The sequence below is a fragment of the Amphichorda felina genome, assembly GCF_050947745.1.
Source record: "Amphichorda felina strain 45539 chromosome Unknown scaffold_3, whole genome shotgun sequence".
NCBI classification, from domain to species: Eukaryota; Fungi; Ascomycota; class Sordariomycetes; order Hypocreales; family Bionectriaceae; genus Amphichorda; species Amphichorda felina.
Window position 1 is genome coordinate 983622 of NW_028145047.1, and position 17902 is coordinate 1001523.

The 17902-nt window shown below is 53.9% G+C and overlaps 8 protein-coding genes across 8 annotated transcripts; 3 read left to right on the plus strand and 5 right to left on the minus strand.

Annotated features, from left to right (window-relative positions):
- Positions 1–596: 596 nt before the first annotated feature.
- SCC2 (cohesin-loading factor complex subunit SCC2 domain-containing protein) lies at positions 597–6260 on the minus strand (the record flags this gene model as incomplete). Its single annotated transcript, XM_083192449.1, has 3 exons — positions 597–5817; positions 5865–6048; positions 6107–6260. 3 exons carry the CDS (start codon positions 6258–6260, stop codon positions 597–599), a joined length of 5559 nt encoding a protein of 1852 aa, XP_083051506.1.
- A 503-nt stretch (positions 6261–6763) lies between these two features.
- On the plus strand, positions 6764–7177 carry RPA12 (DNA-directed RNA polymerase I core subunit RPA12; the record flags this gene model as incomplete). The annotated part of the gene is made up of 2 exons (XM_083192450.1): positions 6764–6878; positions 6939–7177. The coding sequence occupies 2 exons, from the start codon at positions 6764–6766 to the stop codon at positions 7175–7177; spliced, it is 354 nt and encodes a 117-aa protein (XP_083051507.1).
- A 132-nt stretch (positions 7178–7309) lies between these two features.
- Positions 7310–8375, minus strand: LIA1 (deoxyhypusine monooxygenase; the record flags this gene model as incomplete). The annotated part of the gene is made up of 2 exons (XM_083192451.1): positions 7310–7820; positions 7882–8375. The coding sequence occupies 2 exons, from the start codon at positions 8373–8375 to the stop codon at positions 7310–7312; spliced, it is 1005 nt and encodes a 334-aa protein (XP_083051508.1).
- A 617-nt stretch (positions 8376–8992) lies between these two features.
- On the minus strand, positions 8993–9553 carry ACO1O0_002992 (uncharacterized protein; the record flags this gene model as incomplete). The annotated part of the gene is made up of 1 exon (XM_083192452.1): positions 8993–9553. One exon carries the CDS (start codon positions 9551–9553, stop codon positions 8993–8995), a length of 561 nt encoding a protein of 186 aa, XP_083051509.1.
- A 719-nt stretch (positions 9554–10272) lies between these two features.
- On the plus strand, positions 10273–11298 carry NBP35 (Fe-S cluster-binding ATPase; the record flags this gene model as incomplete). Its single annotated transcript, XM_083192453.1, has 1 exon — positions 10273–11298. One exon carries the CDS (start codon positions 10273–10275, stop codon positions 11296–11298), a length of 1026 nt encoding a protein of 341 aa, XP_083051510.1.
- Positions 11299–12030: 732 nt separating this feature from the next.
- Positions 12031–12713, minus strand: ACO1O0_002994 (glia maturation factor; the record flags this gene model as incomplete). Its single annotated transcript, XM_083192454.1, has 4 exons — positions 12031–12216; positions 12310–12443; positions 12549–12651; positions 12711–12713. 4 exons carry the CDS (start codon positions 12711–12713, stop codon positions 12031–12033), a joined length of 426 nt encoding a protein of 141 aa, XP_083051511.1.
- A 443-nt stretch (positions 12714–13156) lies between these two features.
- Positions 13157–14463, plus strand: ACO1O0_002995 (flavin adenine dinucleotide pyrophosphatase; the record flags this gene model as incomplete). Its single annotated transcript, XM_083192455.1, has 5 exons — positions 13157–13240; positions 13491–13585; positions 13713–14005; positions 14064–14283; positions 14346–14463. The coding sequence occupies 5 exons, from the start codon at positions 13157–13159 to the stop codon at positions 14461–14463; spliced, it is 810 nt and encodes a 269-aa protein (XP_083051512.1).
- A 647-nt stretch (positions 14464–15110) lies between these two features.
- ARG6_1 (Protein arg-6, mitochondrial) lies at positions 15111–16490 on the minus strand (the record flags this gene model as incomplete). Its single annotated transcript, XM_083192456.1, has 4 exons — positions 15111–15166; positions 15221–15270; positions 15328–15547; positions 15728–16490. 4 exons carry the CDS (start codon positions 16488–16490, stop codon positions 15111–15113), a joined length of 1089 nt encoding a protein of 362 aa, XP_083051513.1.
- Between the last annotated feature and the right edge of the window lie 1412 nt (positions 16491–17902).

Here is a 17902-nt window from a genome sequence, read left to right on the forward strand (position 1 = left end):
GAGCGTTATGCGAAGACTCATGTTTAACTTATGTATGTGAATATTATGAATATATTTGATGAAACGTAACGCAATCCATGCTACGTATACACTTCTGTCATAAATTACCAAATGTCCAGATAAGTTACCTGGAGGCCGGCCATCCACCAATGCAAGGCCCCCAGCGATATATCTTGACTACATCTCCTGAACTCTCCAATGGGCGACAGTATTCTCCCTTTTATCTTTCACTGTCTTTCACTGATGCCGAACTCACTCACTAGCCATGCACACATCCATCTGTAGGGGTACCACATCGTTCCTTGGCAGTCTTGAGCTTTTTTATGTAGCAGGTAGTACCGTAGTCTCTAGCTATGTCCCTCTTGGTAGAGATGTATTCGACCGAAAAAGCAAAGTCGAGGTATCTCGAAATGTATGCGCAAAATTCCCACCCCCCAAAAAACGCCTTTCTAGATGTAAATGCCCGGGTTTGTCTTCCGTCTCCGAAGCGCCTGACCACGTGAACTCCTCAATAAGCGACTCGTCTCAGGGGGTCGTCGCGGCCCAAGCGCCCATGATAACCACCCTCTGTTTCATCCCAATCATGAAAGTAACTCTTAAAACCACTCCACCTCTGACTCGTGATCCGCGAGCCCCTCCTCCACGGGATTCCTTCGAGACCGCCCCCGCTTGCGAGGCTGCGAGCTTGAGCGAGGACGTTTCTTACGCCCTCCTGGCGTAGAGTTGTTCTTTCTTTTGCGGCCTCTGTTGTCTCCGTCCTCGTCCTCACCGTCACTGGGCGTTGCAGGCGCGTCCACATCCATGTCGTCATCATCATCGGCTACCTTGACCTCGCTGTCCACGCTCATCAACTCCACAAGCGCCTTGCACTTTTGGATCATGTACTCCTGCGACTGCAGACCGTTGGGCAGCGAAGACACGTCGTCCCAGTACTTGTCCCAGTGAATGCCTTGGGTCTTGGTCGGAGTCCGATTCAAGTCCTTGGCCAATGCTTTCGCCTTGCTGTCATGGCGACTACTTCCCATACCGTAAAGTCGTCGAAGGTACGTTCGGGTTTCCCATATGAGAAGGATAATGATAGAGGCCGTTGCTAGCTGACGAAGCCGCCCGGTTTCCACCTGGATCGGTATCTCAGGGGCTTGTCCGTGATCCTCCCCGTTGAGCTGCTGCTGGAGCTGCGCATCAAGATTGATATCCATCCTTACGTTGAAAATCTCAGAGTCGATGGCCTGGGCAGCTGCCGCTCCAGCTCCGCTCACAATCTGCTCCAGTTTGCGCACAGCTGTCTGCAGCTCGCCAATGGTTTGGTACTCAAAGAAGGCCATATTCTCCACAACGAAGCGTGTAAAGTCAAGCTGTGGTGGCATATCAGGGGTGGCATCCACTTTGACCGGATCGAAGTCGATCAAAGAGCACAATTTCTCAAAGAACCGCTGTCGATTCTTCATCTTACTAATCTTGAGCACGTCAATCATGTTGTGAAGCTTGGGCTGGGGAGGTTCAAGCCTAGCTCCACGGGTATCCTTGACAATATCCCGCTGATACTCGTAAGCTGACTGCACTGCCTTGGTGTACTCCCGCTCCATTGTGGATTCGTGCTTCTCGTGAAGAGCCTTATGCTCTCTGAAGGCCAGTTCGGCAATCTTCTTATTGGCAGACGTCTCCAGTGTTATCAGTGTGACGCCGGTCTCTTTCGGGTGGGTCAGACCCTGCCGGTTGATGCTCCCGAGAACCTCCAGGGCCGTCAGTGCATATTGATCCTGGCTGGCGAGGCAAATCCTAGTGATGTCTTTCAAGAATCGTTGTGTGGTCGCACTCGCGACATCGTCGTAGGTCGTACCGCCCATCACAGTAAGCGACTTTTTCTCTGCCCCATCCGCTTTAGAGGCGGAGGCGGCCTCGGACCGCCGCTCCTCAGTGAAGAGAAACTCTTTGAACGACAAAAGAACAATCTGTTCCAGCAACTCATCTCGTTCTTGAAATACTTGTTGGAACAGAGCCCAGACCTTAGGGATGGTGTAGTTTCTCGGCCATGTCTGGCAAACAGTGGCTATTCCGTCAATGGCTGCGCTGCGTACTTCTCGGGTCTGATCCGATGATGAAAAGGGGGCGAGCTCGTCCACCATTAGCCGCGCCACCGAATCACCTTTGAAGTTTTTAAAGACCGCCTTCAGAGCATCTAGGTGGGGTTCTAAGTCGAAGTGCTGCGCAGTCGTTGCAAGCAGTGCTGCATATGCCCTAAATTTCCTCCCATCCTGAAAACCCAGTACTCGAACGCCAGAGCCCTTCTTGGGTGGAGGATTCGAGGTGGGCAGCTGACCGAGCTTGTGAATTCCTACAAGAGAAGAACGTGCCAGTGATACCGCGGGCGCATAAGTCCCCAGCAAGTCGAGAATGACCCGAAGGCAGGCACTGGTCTCGTTGAGTTCCTGACGGTTTTTTAACTTGGCCAGCTTTGGCGTCAGCAATGACTTTAGCTCATTCACGAATTCTGAGTGAACAGTCGAGAGCTGTGGGAGGACTGCTGCCAAGATTATCACCATGGACCTGTAGGAAAGCAGCTCATCCGCGTTTGTAACATCTGCGCTCGCCAGGAGAGGCTTAAGGAGGCGAAGTTGCTCAAACGTGAAGAGCTTGGGCTCCGCCTTTGCAAATATTGTAAGCACGTGAAGAGCATCTCGACCAGACGGCACATTGGGGTCGTCCGAGGATTGGTTGTTGATGAACCCAAACATGTTTGACACGATCTTGGAGCAGACTGAGAACGGGCCCGCGGCGAGTTTGTTTTCCGTCCTGAGGATCGATTGGAAGACCTTGTCGAGCGTGTTCTCTAGAACCGGTGCCTTAGCAGTCCGGATGATAAGTGTCGTGTGCTCAGCGAGCGAGGTCTGGAATGCGACCGTGTCATCCATGTTGTAGAATGGGACAAACCAGATTTCCTCGACCATTTGCCGGGCAGCATCGCGAACACCTTCATCCACGTCCGATATGACGCGTCGAAGCAACCCCACCGCGATTTCACATCGTAATGTCTTGTCTTTGTTCCGCAAATAGATGTCACGGGCCAGTCTCATGGCTCGCCGCCGGACTGTCACGCCAGCATCATAGACTCGCTCCATGATGTGAGAAGTGAGGGACGGCTCCAGAGCTGGTCTCATCTGGATACAGTTACCAATAAGACTCAAAGCCGACTCGCGGACTTGGGTTGACGTATCAGTGGCACACTCAAGAATCCGTCCCACGACTGAAGAATTCCCATCCAGAATGGAGGGATCAGTCTCCAGAACCTGGTTGACGCTCTTGAGACTCTTGCTGCGGACTGTTGCCTGGTCGCTGCTCATTGAACGAAGCAGAATACTCAGCATCCCCTCAAAGGCTTCGCAAAGAGGTGATCCTAGCAGTATGGTCGAGTATGAGAGCTTAGTCTGGGTCGTCGACACTGTGTTGAACTCGAACTGACTCGCGAGCCACTTCCGATCATCAATCATCATCCGCAGACGATAGGCCAGTTTACCAAGTTCGCGGTCCATGTACTCATCATCGTCTGGCAAGTTGGCAAAACAAGCATGAAGGCGTTGGGCCCAGCTAGTGAGGAAAAACGAGGAAGCACCAGCTAGGTGAGCGTCTTGCCCAGCTCGGGTTTGAAGCGACTCCAGAACGACGCGATACGGCCCTGTCCAAGCAAGAATCTGCTCTGCCCGGCTCTGCTTCTCAAGTGTCTGGGTTGCAAGATCTGAGAGGAAGTTGGAAAGCTCACCGTTGTCAACACTCTCCGAGGAGCTTGCCAACTTCTTGACATGCGACCGAAGGCGAGAAATTGCCGCGCTCAGATTTCCCAGCACTTCCAAAGCCATGTTCTTCACGGGGGCAGCTGTTCTCTCGCCTTCGAAAAGGACAACCATGGAAGACATCAGACAACGCAAGAGAAGCTCAGCAGCAGGCCAGTCAGGGGAATCCAAGCAAACAGTGAAGTCATCCACGAAAAGATCCAGCAGGTTTCGGTAGGGCGTGTCTCCGGATTTGCTGGACCCCGCCGCGCGATGCACCAGGAAACTGATAACCAGTGATGCATTTCGTTGAGCATCATCACTGAGCGGTTGCGAAAGCGCGTTGACATCTTGAATAGCAACTCCTGGCTGGTCAGCGGCCTGGTTCTCCGTGTGGATGGACGAAGAACTCGTCGGTTTCGTCCGAGGCTGGGATTCTTCAAGACCATCATCTTCATCAGACCCATTGATGTTTCTGAGAAGATTGGCACGGCGGCTCTCGCTGCTCTTGTCGGGGCTGGCCGCGCTCGCTTGGACAAGGCGCATTACCAGAGCCGAGACTGGTTGGATGCTCCCCCCCTCGGACAACTTGAACTGCCTGGAGCTCTGCTTGCTAACCGGCAGCTTCGACAGTGAGGAGAGAATTTCGCTGATGATTCCCTGTCTTTGCTCAGGTTTGATGAGGAAGATCTGGCAAAGGGTATCCATGGCCGCCGATCGTATTCCATCGAACTTCTGAAGCCCAACGACTGAATCCTTCTCATAATGAGCGTTCTCAACAAAGACGAGATTCGATGTAACAAACTCCAGAGTGTTGAGAGCAAGATCTGTGAGCTGAACTTTAGCGACTAGCTCAGCCAGGATGACGAGTAATTTCTGGAAGCTAATGAAGATGGAAGAAATGTCCTTTTTGAACTTGACAAGCATTTTGAAGACATTTCCAGAAGCGCCCGAATTTCTAAACTCCACGACGGGGATGATGATCTCGTCTGTGACTTTCTGGAACACCTTGACGCTGTGGTCGATGATGCTCTCAGAGTACAGTTGGCGATCCTCGCGGCCACCCGTAAGAATTCGTAAGCTGGTCCGGGCAGCCTTGAGAGCGGTGTCGATGCCCGATAACTGCTGGACCCAGGATGCCACCGCCGTTTCGTCCCACTCCTTGTCGATCTGAACATCAAGTGAGATGGCATCCTTCAAACCTGCTTCGCTGAGCTTCAGGACCTGACTGAGCGCATCGACCGGGACGTAGTTGAAGCGGCCAAGCGTGATGACCTTTTGGATAGCCGTGTACATCTTCTTTTGTTCGTCCCCAGTCAGGGCGGGTTCATGTTCTGAGTTCAGAGTGATGAGATGGTCGAAGCCAGGCTCCATCTCAAAGACAGCACGTATTGCCCGATTGATCGTGTCGGTTCGGCGGCGTAGCTCATTGAGTGCGGCCTCAGCCCGCTGGCGCTGATCAAGACTTTCTCCTGCGAGGCTGCTGTCGATATCTTGTCGCTCCTTCTTACGTGACAGGTTGTGAGGTTCCTCCAGCGTCTCGGCAACCTCCTGGTATTCGTCGCGGTTGATCTTGGCAGAAGGAATCTCAATTCGAAATGCAGGCTTTTTATCCCCTAGTAGCTGCTCAGGTGCAGCTGAATTCGGCTGCGCAGGTGCCAGCAGTGGTGCCAGCTGTTGACCAGCCGTGCCGTCTACCGCAGGCTCCGAGGGCATTAAATGCTGAGTGTCGAGGTATTCCGATTCAACAAGCGCCCTTTTGGCAGGTATGGCGACATCTATCCTAACCGAGTTCGCGGTGTACGCCTGGGCGTTATTTTGGCTGTGATTCGCGCGGGACACGTTGAACGGCACGGCCGACGAGGGTTTGTTCGGCGCAAAATGCGCCTTTGACGGGCCGTTGGCCTTGGGGCTCGTAGCATTCGATTTCGAGTCTCTGAAGTAACCGCCGACCCGCTCAAAAACGGCTTTAGCGCATGGAGAGAGGTCATCTAGCAGGCTCTTGCCTTGCGGCGCCAATGAAGCCCTCTTGGGGACCGCGCTAAACTTGCTTCAAGATGTCAGCAGAAGCGACGGTTATGCCGTGAGTCCTCTTACTATTGCGTCCTCTGCGGGGGTTTCAGTTCGTGAAGAACGCCCTCAATCGCTTGCTTTCCATACTTCGAAAGACGTCCTTGGCTAGCAGCGTCCCTATTGAGGTTGTCGAGTTCGTTCACGGGGAGGATGTCCAAGGTACTGGGCGCGGGCGAGCCAGATCCCAAGACGGGGTTCGGGATTAGGTCTAAGCTGGATCAGAATTGTACCTAACAAACCATCGATGGGAAAGGGCGAGGGCAAACCTGGTATGAACGGAAGGGTCGTAGTTTGCGGAGAGTAGGGAAGAGAGTCTCGGAACGAAAGAGGGCGAGATGTATCAGGGCGGGTTCCGTGTGCGCCATGGGCATGCACCCCATTAGGCATGCCATTTGCACCGGACGGCAGCATGTTGGCCATGGTTGTTTTTCACCTGTGTGATGGATCGTGGTGCTGCATGGTCGAGGTCGGGAACCGAGCGCTCTCCCGAATCCGGATGGAGGACGGCGAGATGGGAACAAAGGCCGATGCTCAAACAGGGACGAATTGCCGATGGGTTGGGGGTGATTGTGACAACAGCGGGAGAAGGTTTGGGCTTGGGCAGGCTAGTCGAGGGTCGGTAATGCCATGCCCAGTGGCGTTGCGATGTCGTTAGTTCAAGTCGAAGCTTGAAGTTCGATGCGGCAGCCTTGCGTTAACATTGGGGAGTGGAGACCGTGCACGGCGCGCACGGGCCAACTGGATTGGTCGCATGCGGTTTGCCAGTTGGCTCAAGTCTGGCCCAGTTGGCCCAGTTGGCGATCGCTTATCTTATCATCAACAAGGCCTGGTTCAATTGCATGCCGAGTTTTTGGTCGCCAAAAATTCATACCCATCCCATTCTCCCCTGCGATTGAAATTAGACCCTGAAAATCACCAACAACATGGCCGCAATTGGTTCTTTGGTCTTCTGCACAGACTGCGGAAATCTCCTTCCGTCCACAAAGGGCAGCGAGAAAAATGTCCTGAGTTGCGAGGCCTGCGGTGCTGAAAACCAAGGTACGACTGCCACCTCAACCTCCAACTCTCTTACTTGGCTAACCGAGCATTGCGCCTTAGATACCGGTTCGAAAACTGTCCTCACCAACAGCAAGCCCTCCGACTTTCCCTCTGCTCTCAGGCAGAAGCTGCAGTCCAACGTCAAGAGCTTCCAGCGACACAATATCCAGACCGAGAGCACCGTAGAGGAGACATGCCCCAAGTGCGGGCGCACCGAGGTCAAATTCACCAACGTGCAGCTGCGTGGTGCCGATGAAGGTTCCACCATCATCTACATGTGTGACTGCGGCAACTTGTAAGTTCTAACAACAACAAGAGTGATTTACTCTGATCATCACTGACAAACGAGCAGGTGGCAGCAGGACAACTAAATGTGTCCGTCCAAGTTGTATCTCATTACATAACGGTGGATATCAAGTGTCGCACTCTCTCTACGCCGAAGCGCCACCAACTTCCGGAATCAGTGCATACTCTGCGTCCGTGCCCTTCTCGTACTCAGCCATGTCGAGCGCCACGATGACGCTCTCGCGAACCACGCGCTCCTTGTCATGGAGGAACTTCTTCAGCGTATCCTCGACACCTTCCTCCTCGCCGAGACTTCCAAGCGCCTCCGCGGCTTCGTGCCTCACCATACTCGCCTCGTTCACATCGCTGAGGGCCTCTGTGAGGGAGGGGATGGATGCCGGGTGGGACAGTTGACCGAATACAAAGGCGATTTCGTGACGGAAGAGGGCTGAGCTGTCCTTGAATCCAGCGGCCAGGGCGTGGATCGCGGGGACGGCCGTGGGGAGGTCGGGAGGGGAGGCGAGATCGCGGAGGGCAAACATGGCACGGTAGCGCATGAAGAGCGGCTGGTCTGTATCCATCAGGGTCTTTCCCAACTCCTCGACCGTCTTGCCCGACTCGGGCATAGGAGGCGCAGGGTCAATAGAGGCAAAATCGCTGGACAAGATCAGCATACAGAGATTCTTCCTAGACAGCTCAACAGAGCGCAAATCCTCACCTTTGTCGCAACTTCTCTGCTTGTCGCTCCTTTGAATTCTCCCACTCGATTCGGTCAATGGCAATCTCACACGTCTCCTTGACGACCACTTCTTCGCCGGCACGGTCGCGGAACTCCCTTAGTAGGTCGAGGCTGCTGGCGTAGCCTAGCGCACCGAGGGCCTCGGCGGCCTCGTGCCTGCACATGGGGTCCTCGTTCAAGTCCGACAGGACATCTCGCAGGGGCTTGACAGCCGCATCCTGCTTTGTCTGTCCCAGGCAGTATGCAAGCTCGTGCTTGAGAAGCGCAGAGGGGGATGCAAAGCCAGCGGCGATGGCTTCGACGGCCGCGACGGCCGAGGTGGGGTCCTCCGATGTTTGCGCAAGGTGCTTGAGGGAGAAGAGGGCACGAAATCGGAGAGGAAGAGGTGTCGACTCGGAGCACAGGCTCTTTCTGAGGCTGGCGATGGTCGTAGCCGCCGAGATGGCGTCGGGGGAGTCGATAGGCGCCGTCATTTTGTCTGTAGTGAAGTGTTCTTGTTCACTCCAAGACCCAGTGCCCCTCGTTCGTCTGCATCGTTCGAGAAAAATTTAGGTGGGGTGATCTGGCAGAAACGGACAGTGGCAAGCCACACTAACAACGCCGAAGTCTATTAAGTCTATTCCCACGACAAGTCATTTAGCATGTAAGGGACCAAAAGCTTATTCGATAGATATCTTTTTTCTTGCCCAGTTTGAAAGTCTTCCTTTGTTCTGCAAGCTGCACACACGTGCTCGCAAATAAACGCGAGACATGCAAACATGTACCACCACCCTTTCTCCCACCGCCTTCCCAGTTCGCAGGAGAGGCCGAGGGGTGGGTGGATATCCACACAGCGACCATCCGTGGGGACCCTTGTTCTTGTTTCTCGTCAGCTTCTATTAATATTATATTATATGCCTTGAGGTACGGAGTAGCTTGATTTGCTACGTACAAGGTTCGCATACGTCTATACAAACACAGGTTTATATTTTGAGGCACGATTCGCAGCGTGAGACAATATCGGATCACTGACGGCAGTAGAGGGCACCCTGGAACAGTCTCGGGGGAAGTGATCGGAGTTAGCATTAGAGTGGAGGCAGAGACCGAAGGCCTAATTGAATGTCAAGGCTGAGTTTTTGAACGGAATAAGCGCGAGGATGACGGCTTCTTCATAGTAGCTTCTCCGGTCAATGACGTCGTCAGTCAGGATGCCGACAGAGCCGCTGTGGTGCTTCGAGTTCGACTTGCCAAACACCTGGTCGTCGGCATGGCCCAGCTCCATGCCTTGGCGCAGCAGAGCGGCCGTCTCCTCGGCCAAATAGTAGGTCGAGGTACGAGCCTTGCCGGTGCGGCCTCCCTTGTCCGTGATAAACACCCATGCGAAGGACTGAATCGCACCGCCGTCGCTGGGGTCGACATGGACGCCTCCTTCTATGCCCACCCAGAAATCAGCGTCGGGGTCGGCGGCACGGGCGTTGCGCACGCGGTTCATGGCGCCACGTAGAGTTTCCTCGGATGTGAAGGGCTGGTCGGGGACTTCAGAGGGGACGCTGACACTGCGGACCTCATAGTCGGCGGGCAGCATGCGCATGAAGCCTTGGTGAGCCGCCTTGATCTTGGTTGGGTTCTTGGAGGATACCACGATTGTCTTGGGCTGAGGTGGGGTTGCCATGATAGCTGATGACTTTGGGCAATGTTTGAGAGCACTCGTTTGGATGATGTTTACGTCGGGTGTAGAGGAGCTGGCTGAGGCTATATATACCTTTGGAGAAAGCAATGTCGGTCGCCTAGATATGGGCGAAATTTGGTCAGTATCCGAAGCATACGACACCCCGCCCCCACCAAGACATCAGCACGCAAGCGCCGACGATTCCAGCAGTCTTATCAATCTCCTTCTATTTCGAGTTGGCCGAGCAAGGTCTCTACCATATTGTATGCTTATTTTTTATAGCCTCTAATTTCCGAATCAATTAGAGTTATGGAGGCATGTTTAAACCTAAGGTGCATTACATTGGCACCGGGTAGGTTTTAACAATACTGTCATGCGGGGGCTCCAGTAAAGTTGTCCGCACTCCGTATACGTATACGGCGAACTCCTACCTCCATACCTGGTAGGCAGGAAAAGATGGAGTTGTACCTTAATAATTGAATGGAAGAAAGAAGGTTGACTGTCTCTGATAGGCCAGTAATCCCGAAAAGAAATGTCATTGGAGGGGGTTATGGTGGTGGTATTCGTAGCGCAGGTCAACTTTTCCCCGACCTTCGACATTATTAAGCTCGCGACTCCATATCACCAGAATCGCCACCACCAACCTCAACCTCTCACAACCAACACACTCACTCACTCAACTCACCTCTATCCGTCCCCGTATTTCACAGCCTTCATACACCATGGCACCCTCACTTGAGGAGCCCGAGCCTGTGGAGGACGTCCTCGCCAACCCGCTCAAACAGAAGCCCCAGCTCGTCGCTCCGGAACCGGAACACTGCCCAGGCCCCGAGTCGCAGCAGGCTGGCAAGGCCGACTCGTGCGCCGGATGCCCGAACCAGGCAATCTGTGCGGCCGCTCCCAAAGGCCCGGACCCGGACATCCCTCTCATCTCAGCCCGCCTTGAGGGGGTCAGGCACAAGATCCTCGTTCTCAGCGGCAAGGGCGGCGTCGGCAAGAGCACCTTCACCACCCTGCTGGCCCACGCCTTCGCCACCAACCCGGACAACGCCGTCGGCATCATGGACACGGACATTTGCGGGCCCAGCATCCCCAAGATGATGGGCGTCGAGAGCGAGACCATCCACATCAGCGGCTCCGGCTGGTCCCCCGTCTGGGTCCTCGACAACCTCGGTGTCATGAGCGTCCAGTTCATGCTGCCCAACCGCGACGACGCCGTCATCTGGCGTGGGCCCAAGAAGAACGGCCTTATCAAGCAGTTCCTCAAGGACGTCGAGTGGGGCGACCTCGACTTCCTCCTCGTCGACACGCCCCCCGGCACTAGCGACGAGCATCTTAGCGTCAACTCCTTCCTCAAGGAGAGCGGTATCGACGGCGCCGTCGTCGTCACCACCCCCCAGGAGGTCTCCCTGCTCGACGTGCGCAAGGAGATTGACTTCTGCCGCAAGGCCGGCATCAGGGTCCTGGGTCTGGCTGAGAACATGAGCGGGTTCGTCTGCCCCAAGTGCCAGGGGGCGAGCGAAATCTTCCGGGCGAGCACCGGTGGAGGAAAGGCCCTGGCCGACGAGATGGGGATCCCCTTCCTCGGAGCCGTCCCACTCGACCCTAGGATAGGCATGGCGTGCGACTACGGCGAGAGCTACTTTGATTCCTTCCCCGATAGCCCGGCGTGCGTGGCGTTCAGGCAGGTCGTCAGGGGCCTGGCAGAGCAGCTGGGTCTCGATAGCAAAGATATTTTGCCAGAATAGACTTCCTGCAAGGCAACCCCCTCCGACCGGTCCTGTTGATTAAGCCCAAGCTCAGGCTTGTGCACACGCTGCTTCTGGAGCGGACCCATAAAGGCTCACTATCCGAGAGAGGGAATAGTGAAGCCGTTTTTCCGTACTTTGATCCTCAAGGTAACTTGGGCATTGGAATAGGCACCATATCTTCCAGGGGCGCATTCTGAATACCGATCATGGATGATCGCCGACTACAGTCGCAACGGAAAGGCACATGGGCGGAGAACGTTCCCCGTGGGCCTGGACACATCTGTCCCTGCTCATGGATTCTCTTACACGGAAATTGGTATGAAGCCAGAACATATACTATGGTTGTATTCTGGATGAAGTGCTTGGATTGAGGAGCCACATGGCCGAGGTCGACTACCACATGCCTAGTGGCCTGGACAAGGGTCCGGTATGTGAAAGATGTACAGATGGCCTAACTGGCTCTACGACGACTCTCAGGCCTTAGAGGTGGTATCACATATAGATAAAGCCGACCTACGCCGTGAAGGATTAGGGTAGAAGATAGAGGAGCAGGGCCCAAGGACCCCTGCTCGGGAAGCTTCAGAGTTCAAATCTTTGTCTTCGTTCCCTTGCCGTTCCAATGTATTAGGATAGAGCCAGAGTAGCTGATCATCAACTACGAATACTAAAATATGCATCACCATTAGGCTTCCTGTTCGAAATCAGAGAATACGGCACCTTACCTGTTCGCTAGCCCTCCAGCTTCTTCGGAATCTCCTCCAGGTCGTCCGCCGACTCGATGTCAATGACCCTCCCGACCTCGCTCGTATTCCGCATCAGCTCCTTAGCGCTTGCGTACAGCATCCGCATTTCGGGGTTGCACGTAATCGGGAGGTAGTACAGTAGCACGTACGGCACCGACAATCGTCCGTCGGGCTACACACACGCGCACAAAGAAATCGTCAGCAGCCCCTCCCGTTCCCTTGTTCTGCGGCCCCCCAGGGGGAGGGGGGTATAGTAGGGTCGTACCAGCGTCAAAGGGTAGCTCAGCAGCACAAAGCGCGGCGAGTGGTCGGGGAGGTCCTCGGCGACCTCGTCGAGGGACTTGTACACGACCTTGTCTTCGTCTTGGCGGATCTCATGCGTGGCCTTGTCGATCATGTCTGGGATTCGCGGAAGCGTCAGCGATCGCTAGTTCTCTTGACGGCGACTAGGGATGTGACGGGACTTGGAGTCCTTGGTATGCAAGAGACGTACGAGGGACGTACATATGACTGCCTGGGGTTCCTTTGCTCGGGACGTGGTGAGGCGGAATTTGCGGAGGTGCTCCTTGGTCTCGGGGGAGAAGGTGTAGAGCCTCGATTCGGACGCCTAGAAGGTGAGCGTAGGTTAGCGCTTGGGGGCTATTCCAGGGTGCATGACAATCAAACCATAATGGGAGTAAATAGACTGCTATACAGCCTTTGATACCTAGGTACTCAGATGCTGCGGTCCTGGCTGGAGCTTTGGCAGTGTGGAGAGCTTAGAGTCGGAAGGCCTGATGCCCCGCGATGCAACGGAGGAACCCCCACTGGGGAGCTGAAACACTCTTGACAAAATACATGCTTTAGCCTTTTAGTTGCAATAGGTTAGAACCTGACCATTTAATTATATCCGTATTTTCAAGCTGTAATGGCGTCATGGAGCAGCCGCGCATTCCTCCCCATCAACATCAGTCGTCGCGTCCTCGAATTCATCCCGAAACCGCGCTTTACAGTGCAGCGCCCATCTGTACGAAATAGTGATTGTCTTGATGTTCTCGCGCCTGGCTCAAGTCACGCGGCATCTCTCCCCATCCCTCGCACAGACAGGCCTACGACGGGCCGCAATTGGCAGGATGGTCACCGCCGATGAGCGCAACACGCGCACTATCAACACGGCGGCATGCTTGATCATTGGCGATGAGGTTCTTGGTGGCAAGGTAGGTCTGATTGGTTACTAGCTTCAAGCCGGACCCCTGAAGCGCTTCTTGTTCACGAGTATTGACGTGGGCACTAGACCGTGGACGTTAGTTTCCGTGTTCCATGCCTCTGGATGGCGATTGACGCAACGTAGACCAACTCGGCGTACCTTGCAAAGTGGTGCTTCTCCCTCGGAATTGTAAGGCCCCGTAAGACTTGAGAGCGAGAGATGTGGTGGGTATAGTCGTGTTTCTTGCTGACGAACTTAAGAACCTAAAAAGAGTCGAGGTCGTTCAAGATGACGAGAGCGAGATCATCGAGGCCACCCGCCGGATGAGCGAACGCTACGACTTTGTCGTGACGAGGTGAGTCTCCCAGTATAAGGTCTGTTAAACGAAACTAACCTGGAATCTAGCGGTGGGATTGGGCCAACGTGAGCGTGCTGCGGCTCCTTGCATTCATATTTTGCGGCTACTGACACTCGAAGCTCAGCCACGACGATATCACCTACCAGTCCATTGCCAATGGTTTTAGCCTCCCTCTCAAGCTGCACCAGGAAGCCTTTGAGAAGATGAAGAGGCTGTCCAAGCCCCACCCGTCGCAACCCGAGTTCGACTGGGATAGCGACTCGCCGGCTCTCAAGGCCAAGCTGCGCATGGTTTATCTGCCGACGGACGAGACGCGGGATCTTAGCAAGCAGGTCATCTTCCCCTACGACGACCTGTGGGTTCCCGTGGCTGTGGTCAATGGTAACGTCCACATTCTGCCGGGGGTGCCCCGGATCTGTGAGTTGGACATGCCAAATTAGTTTGGATTGGGAGAGAGTAGCTGACTAGTGGATAGTCGAGAAACTTCTTGATGGGCTGAAGCCCTGGATTGTCCCGCGTCTCGCAGATCCCGAGTGTAAGGGCACCGATCGGATACTCATCCTGACCCCAATGGCGGAAAGTGCAGTTGCCCCATACCTCACCGAGCTGGCCGCCAAGGTCGAGCCTCGGGGAGTCAAAGTCGGGAGCTACCCGCGCTGGGGGAAAAAATGGAACACGGTGACCCTGGTTGGAAGGTAAGGCTATCTGTCTATCTGACCCTCGGGTAGTTGATGTTAAGCTAACTAATTACCATTAGGGACCGAGAATACCTGGAGAGTCTGGTACCCGAGGTTGAGGAGAATGTCAAGGGGAAGCGGGTGACGGACGAGAGCGCCAATGACTCGGGGAACGAGTCGGATGCTAAAGCATCATAGACAGCAGGTTTCGAGCAATTGTTATAATTATACCGATAGACTGAGATATAGGAACTGGTTCGTCCGAATGTGATATCACTGCCTACCTACCTGTACCAACATATAATACTTGACGTCTTTACTTATGGGTCCTCCCCCTGTTAGTGGGTAGAAGTGACTAGGCTCTGCTAGTATCCCTGCCAGGGATCCGGAGCCGGCCTGAGCTGAACCCGTGGGGGCAAGATTGGCCACTCCGAGTGACTATTTATAACGAGAGGTGTAATAGCTCTTAGGACCGGGCTGGTCTTATAATATAACGTCTGCTGCCATCGACTCGCTTAGCTATCCGTATTTAGTATTGCCTTGCTCGTTATAACCAATCTCTTTCCATTTGCTATGTTTGTTCTAGATATGGCTTGTGACGAGATATAAACCGGATACTCCTAAACTACCCCCGACGCTTTCCTCTCTCGCAGCTAACATAGCGATATACGCGGATAATCTCTTGGTCTTCCATCGCCCCCTGCAAGTTATGGTGCCTTCCCTGGGGCCGCCTGTAGATTGGCGTGCGTCCCTTCTCTCTGATGCGAAAGGGAGGCTTCGCCCCTCTTGGAGATGATGGATACCGGAGCGTTGCGGAAGTGACTAATACCTAAAGACGGACTTGCTCATTCGATAGGGATTCCCTGATACTCGGCGTATCCGAGCGCGAGGTTCATGTTCTCTGATCATAGTTGTTAGCCAAAACAGAAATGCTACTGTTCATCATAAGACTTACGCAAGCATTGGGTGGCAGCGCCCTTGTTGAGGTTGTCAATCGTGGCGCAGCTGTTCAAAATTAGCCGAAGCATCTTCAAGGGTCAGCCTCAAGGATAGGATACTTACACGACGACACGCTTGCCGGCGCTGTCAACAGCAAACCCTCCAATCTCAACTCCGTGCTTGTTCTGGATCGACTTCACAAGGGGGGCTTCACCGACGACCTGGACAAGCTTCTCGCCAGCATATCGGTCTTGGTAGATCTGACGGATATCTCGAGAAGTCATCGTCTTGTTCAAGGGGATATTGATGGTCAGGTGAATGCCGCGGAACCAGGGGGCGCTAGCTTATTATCAGTCTCTAGACACAAAACGGAAAAAGAAATAGGACGAACCAGTGGGGAATAAATGCTGTCGGAACACCGAGGTGATGGCTGATTTCTCGCTCGTGGATATGTCCAGTCAAGCTATCTGTTGAATTTAAAATTAGCTTCCTATCTTCCTGTAGTTGAGTTCTCAACTCTTACAAGGCATAAGGTTGTCATGGAGAAGGTTGACATCGTTCTTTGGGGAAGGCTTTGTGCCAGCTCCGCTGTAACCCGAAACGCCGAAGACCGTGGGCATGGCCCCCATATGTTCCAGAATGGGCGCCAGGGCCAATTGCGACCCTGTCGCGTAGCACCCAGGGTTGCTGATGCGCGTCGATTGGGCAATCTTGCTTCGCTGAACTAACTCGGGAAGTCCATACGCCCAAGTGTCGTCGAATCGGTAGTCAGCGGAGAGATCAACAATCAAGCTCGAGCTCTGGCCAAGAGCCTGCACAAAAGGCTGGCAGACACCATTGGGAAGAGCCATAACCCAACAGTCGACCTGGCCGTCCTTGTCCAGCTGAGCTACTTCCTCGGGAGACAGGTTCTCATAGACAATTTTGCGCTTGGTATATCCTTTGAGCTCCTGGCTGCAGAGTTCTCGAGAAGATACATGTCGAAGGTCCATGTTGGGGTGCGCGTTGAGGAGATCGATCAGGCCTTGGCCCGTAAAGCCGCGGGCTCCAATGAGGCCAATCCGGGACGGCGACTCGTTGGAGGCATTCTTGATGCCCAAGGGCGGGTTCGGGTTTGTGTTGGGAAGATAGGACAGACGCCCGGTAGAAGAGAGGGAGCGGGTTTGGGCGATGTTGCTGCTTCGGCCGAGGGGGGTCTTCGGCATCGGCGCGACGGCGATCGAGGCGGCTCGGGGGGCAACGCGGCGGGCGCCGATGCGCACCGCCCCAGAAGTAGCAGAGAGCATGATTCCAATAAAGACGAGCCCAATGGATCGGAAGGTTGGTAGGGTAGGTCGGATGGACGTGGTGTACTGGGTGTGTTGTATGGTGTACGACGCTGTCAACGGCTGGGCGACCAAAATAATCCTCACTGACGTGGTTTATTTTAGGGTGGGGGGTCGGCGCTCGGCGTTAAATGTCCGGCTAGCCACGGCCGAAATCGGTCGTCTCGGGCGGTGAGTGACGCACTATGAGGAACCTCAGCTGACTTTTCGCTACGTTATTCATATGCGATGAAAGAAGAATATTTCAAGTCATCGGTTCTTTCCGCTTGAGCGACTTGCATCCCGTGTTACATAGTATTTAGTCGTGGGATAACTGGCAGCTCAAGCGCTTGTCAGGGAAATAGGGCGAAATACCCTTTTAGGGGGGATACCGCCAAAGCGGCAATAAGTACATGGGATCGAACTACCTACGTAAGAAGTAAGAACGTTAATTGCCTTGGAGAAGTAAGACAAATACCTAGTGGATAGGGATAGAATTACGCTATACGCCTCAGGCGTTTTGCTAATCTGAGCATACTGTCTGATAGTCATCCTGACTGCCTCCTTTTCTTCTGATCTCTTCTGCGCTTTCGACCTTTCAGCAATTTTGTGGCGCCGACGGCATATTCCAGTCTTGGATGTCTTTGAGCCTTTGCCGCACTTCTGACACGGCAGTCCATCAGTCCACTAGTGCGGTTTTGTCTCTAGGGCCGCGTTGCTTCCCGAGCTGGCGCTTCCTGAAACAGCTCGCGCATCTTCTGTATCCCACAACTCTATCTCCGTCGCAGGCGATTATACGCGTAGGGGTTAAACCTGGCTGCGTATCGAGTACGTCGTAGGTACATGCAGTCGGCCCATGGTGGATGAGGACTCCACATATTGCGCAGGGCCGCGAAGTACTTATTCGCAAATTTGTACCGCTGTGCACCATGGCCTTTCTGAGTGAGACGGTCCGGTCATATCTACAGCTGATAGCATCTGATGGACAGCGCACCTCAAGATACCGTCGTATCTAAGGGACTCTGTTGGGTGTTGGTAAGAATATGGGTACAATTGTAAAGGGATTTGGCTTACGAATTTTCGAATATTGTAATCGTACATGTCATCGTCGCCCTTGAATACTGATCGGGCACATAAACGAGTATGTTAGTTCTTGTTACTACCTGTGATGCTATAATACCAAGATACCCGCACCGGCGCAGAGACCAACGTACGTAGAACTGGGATCAGCCATACTTCCTCTGCCTTGAACTTCCTTCAAGTCAAGGTCTTGGGGATTCTTTGAAGGATGTTGCGATCACAGCCTGAACTCTGCTTACCTAGGTGCTTGTGGTTTGGCTTTTAAGACCACGACTTTTGCTGTTAGGTATATTCGCACGGCGGGAATGGACAAT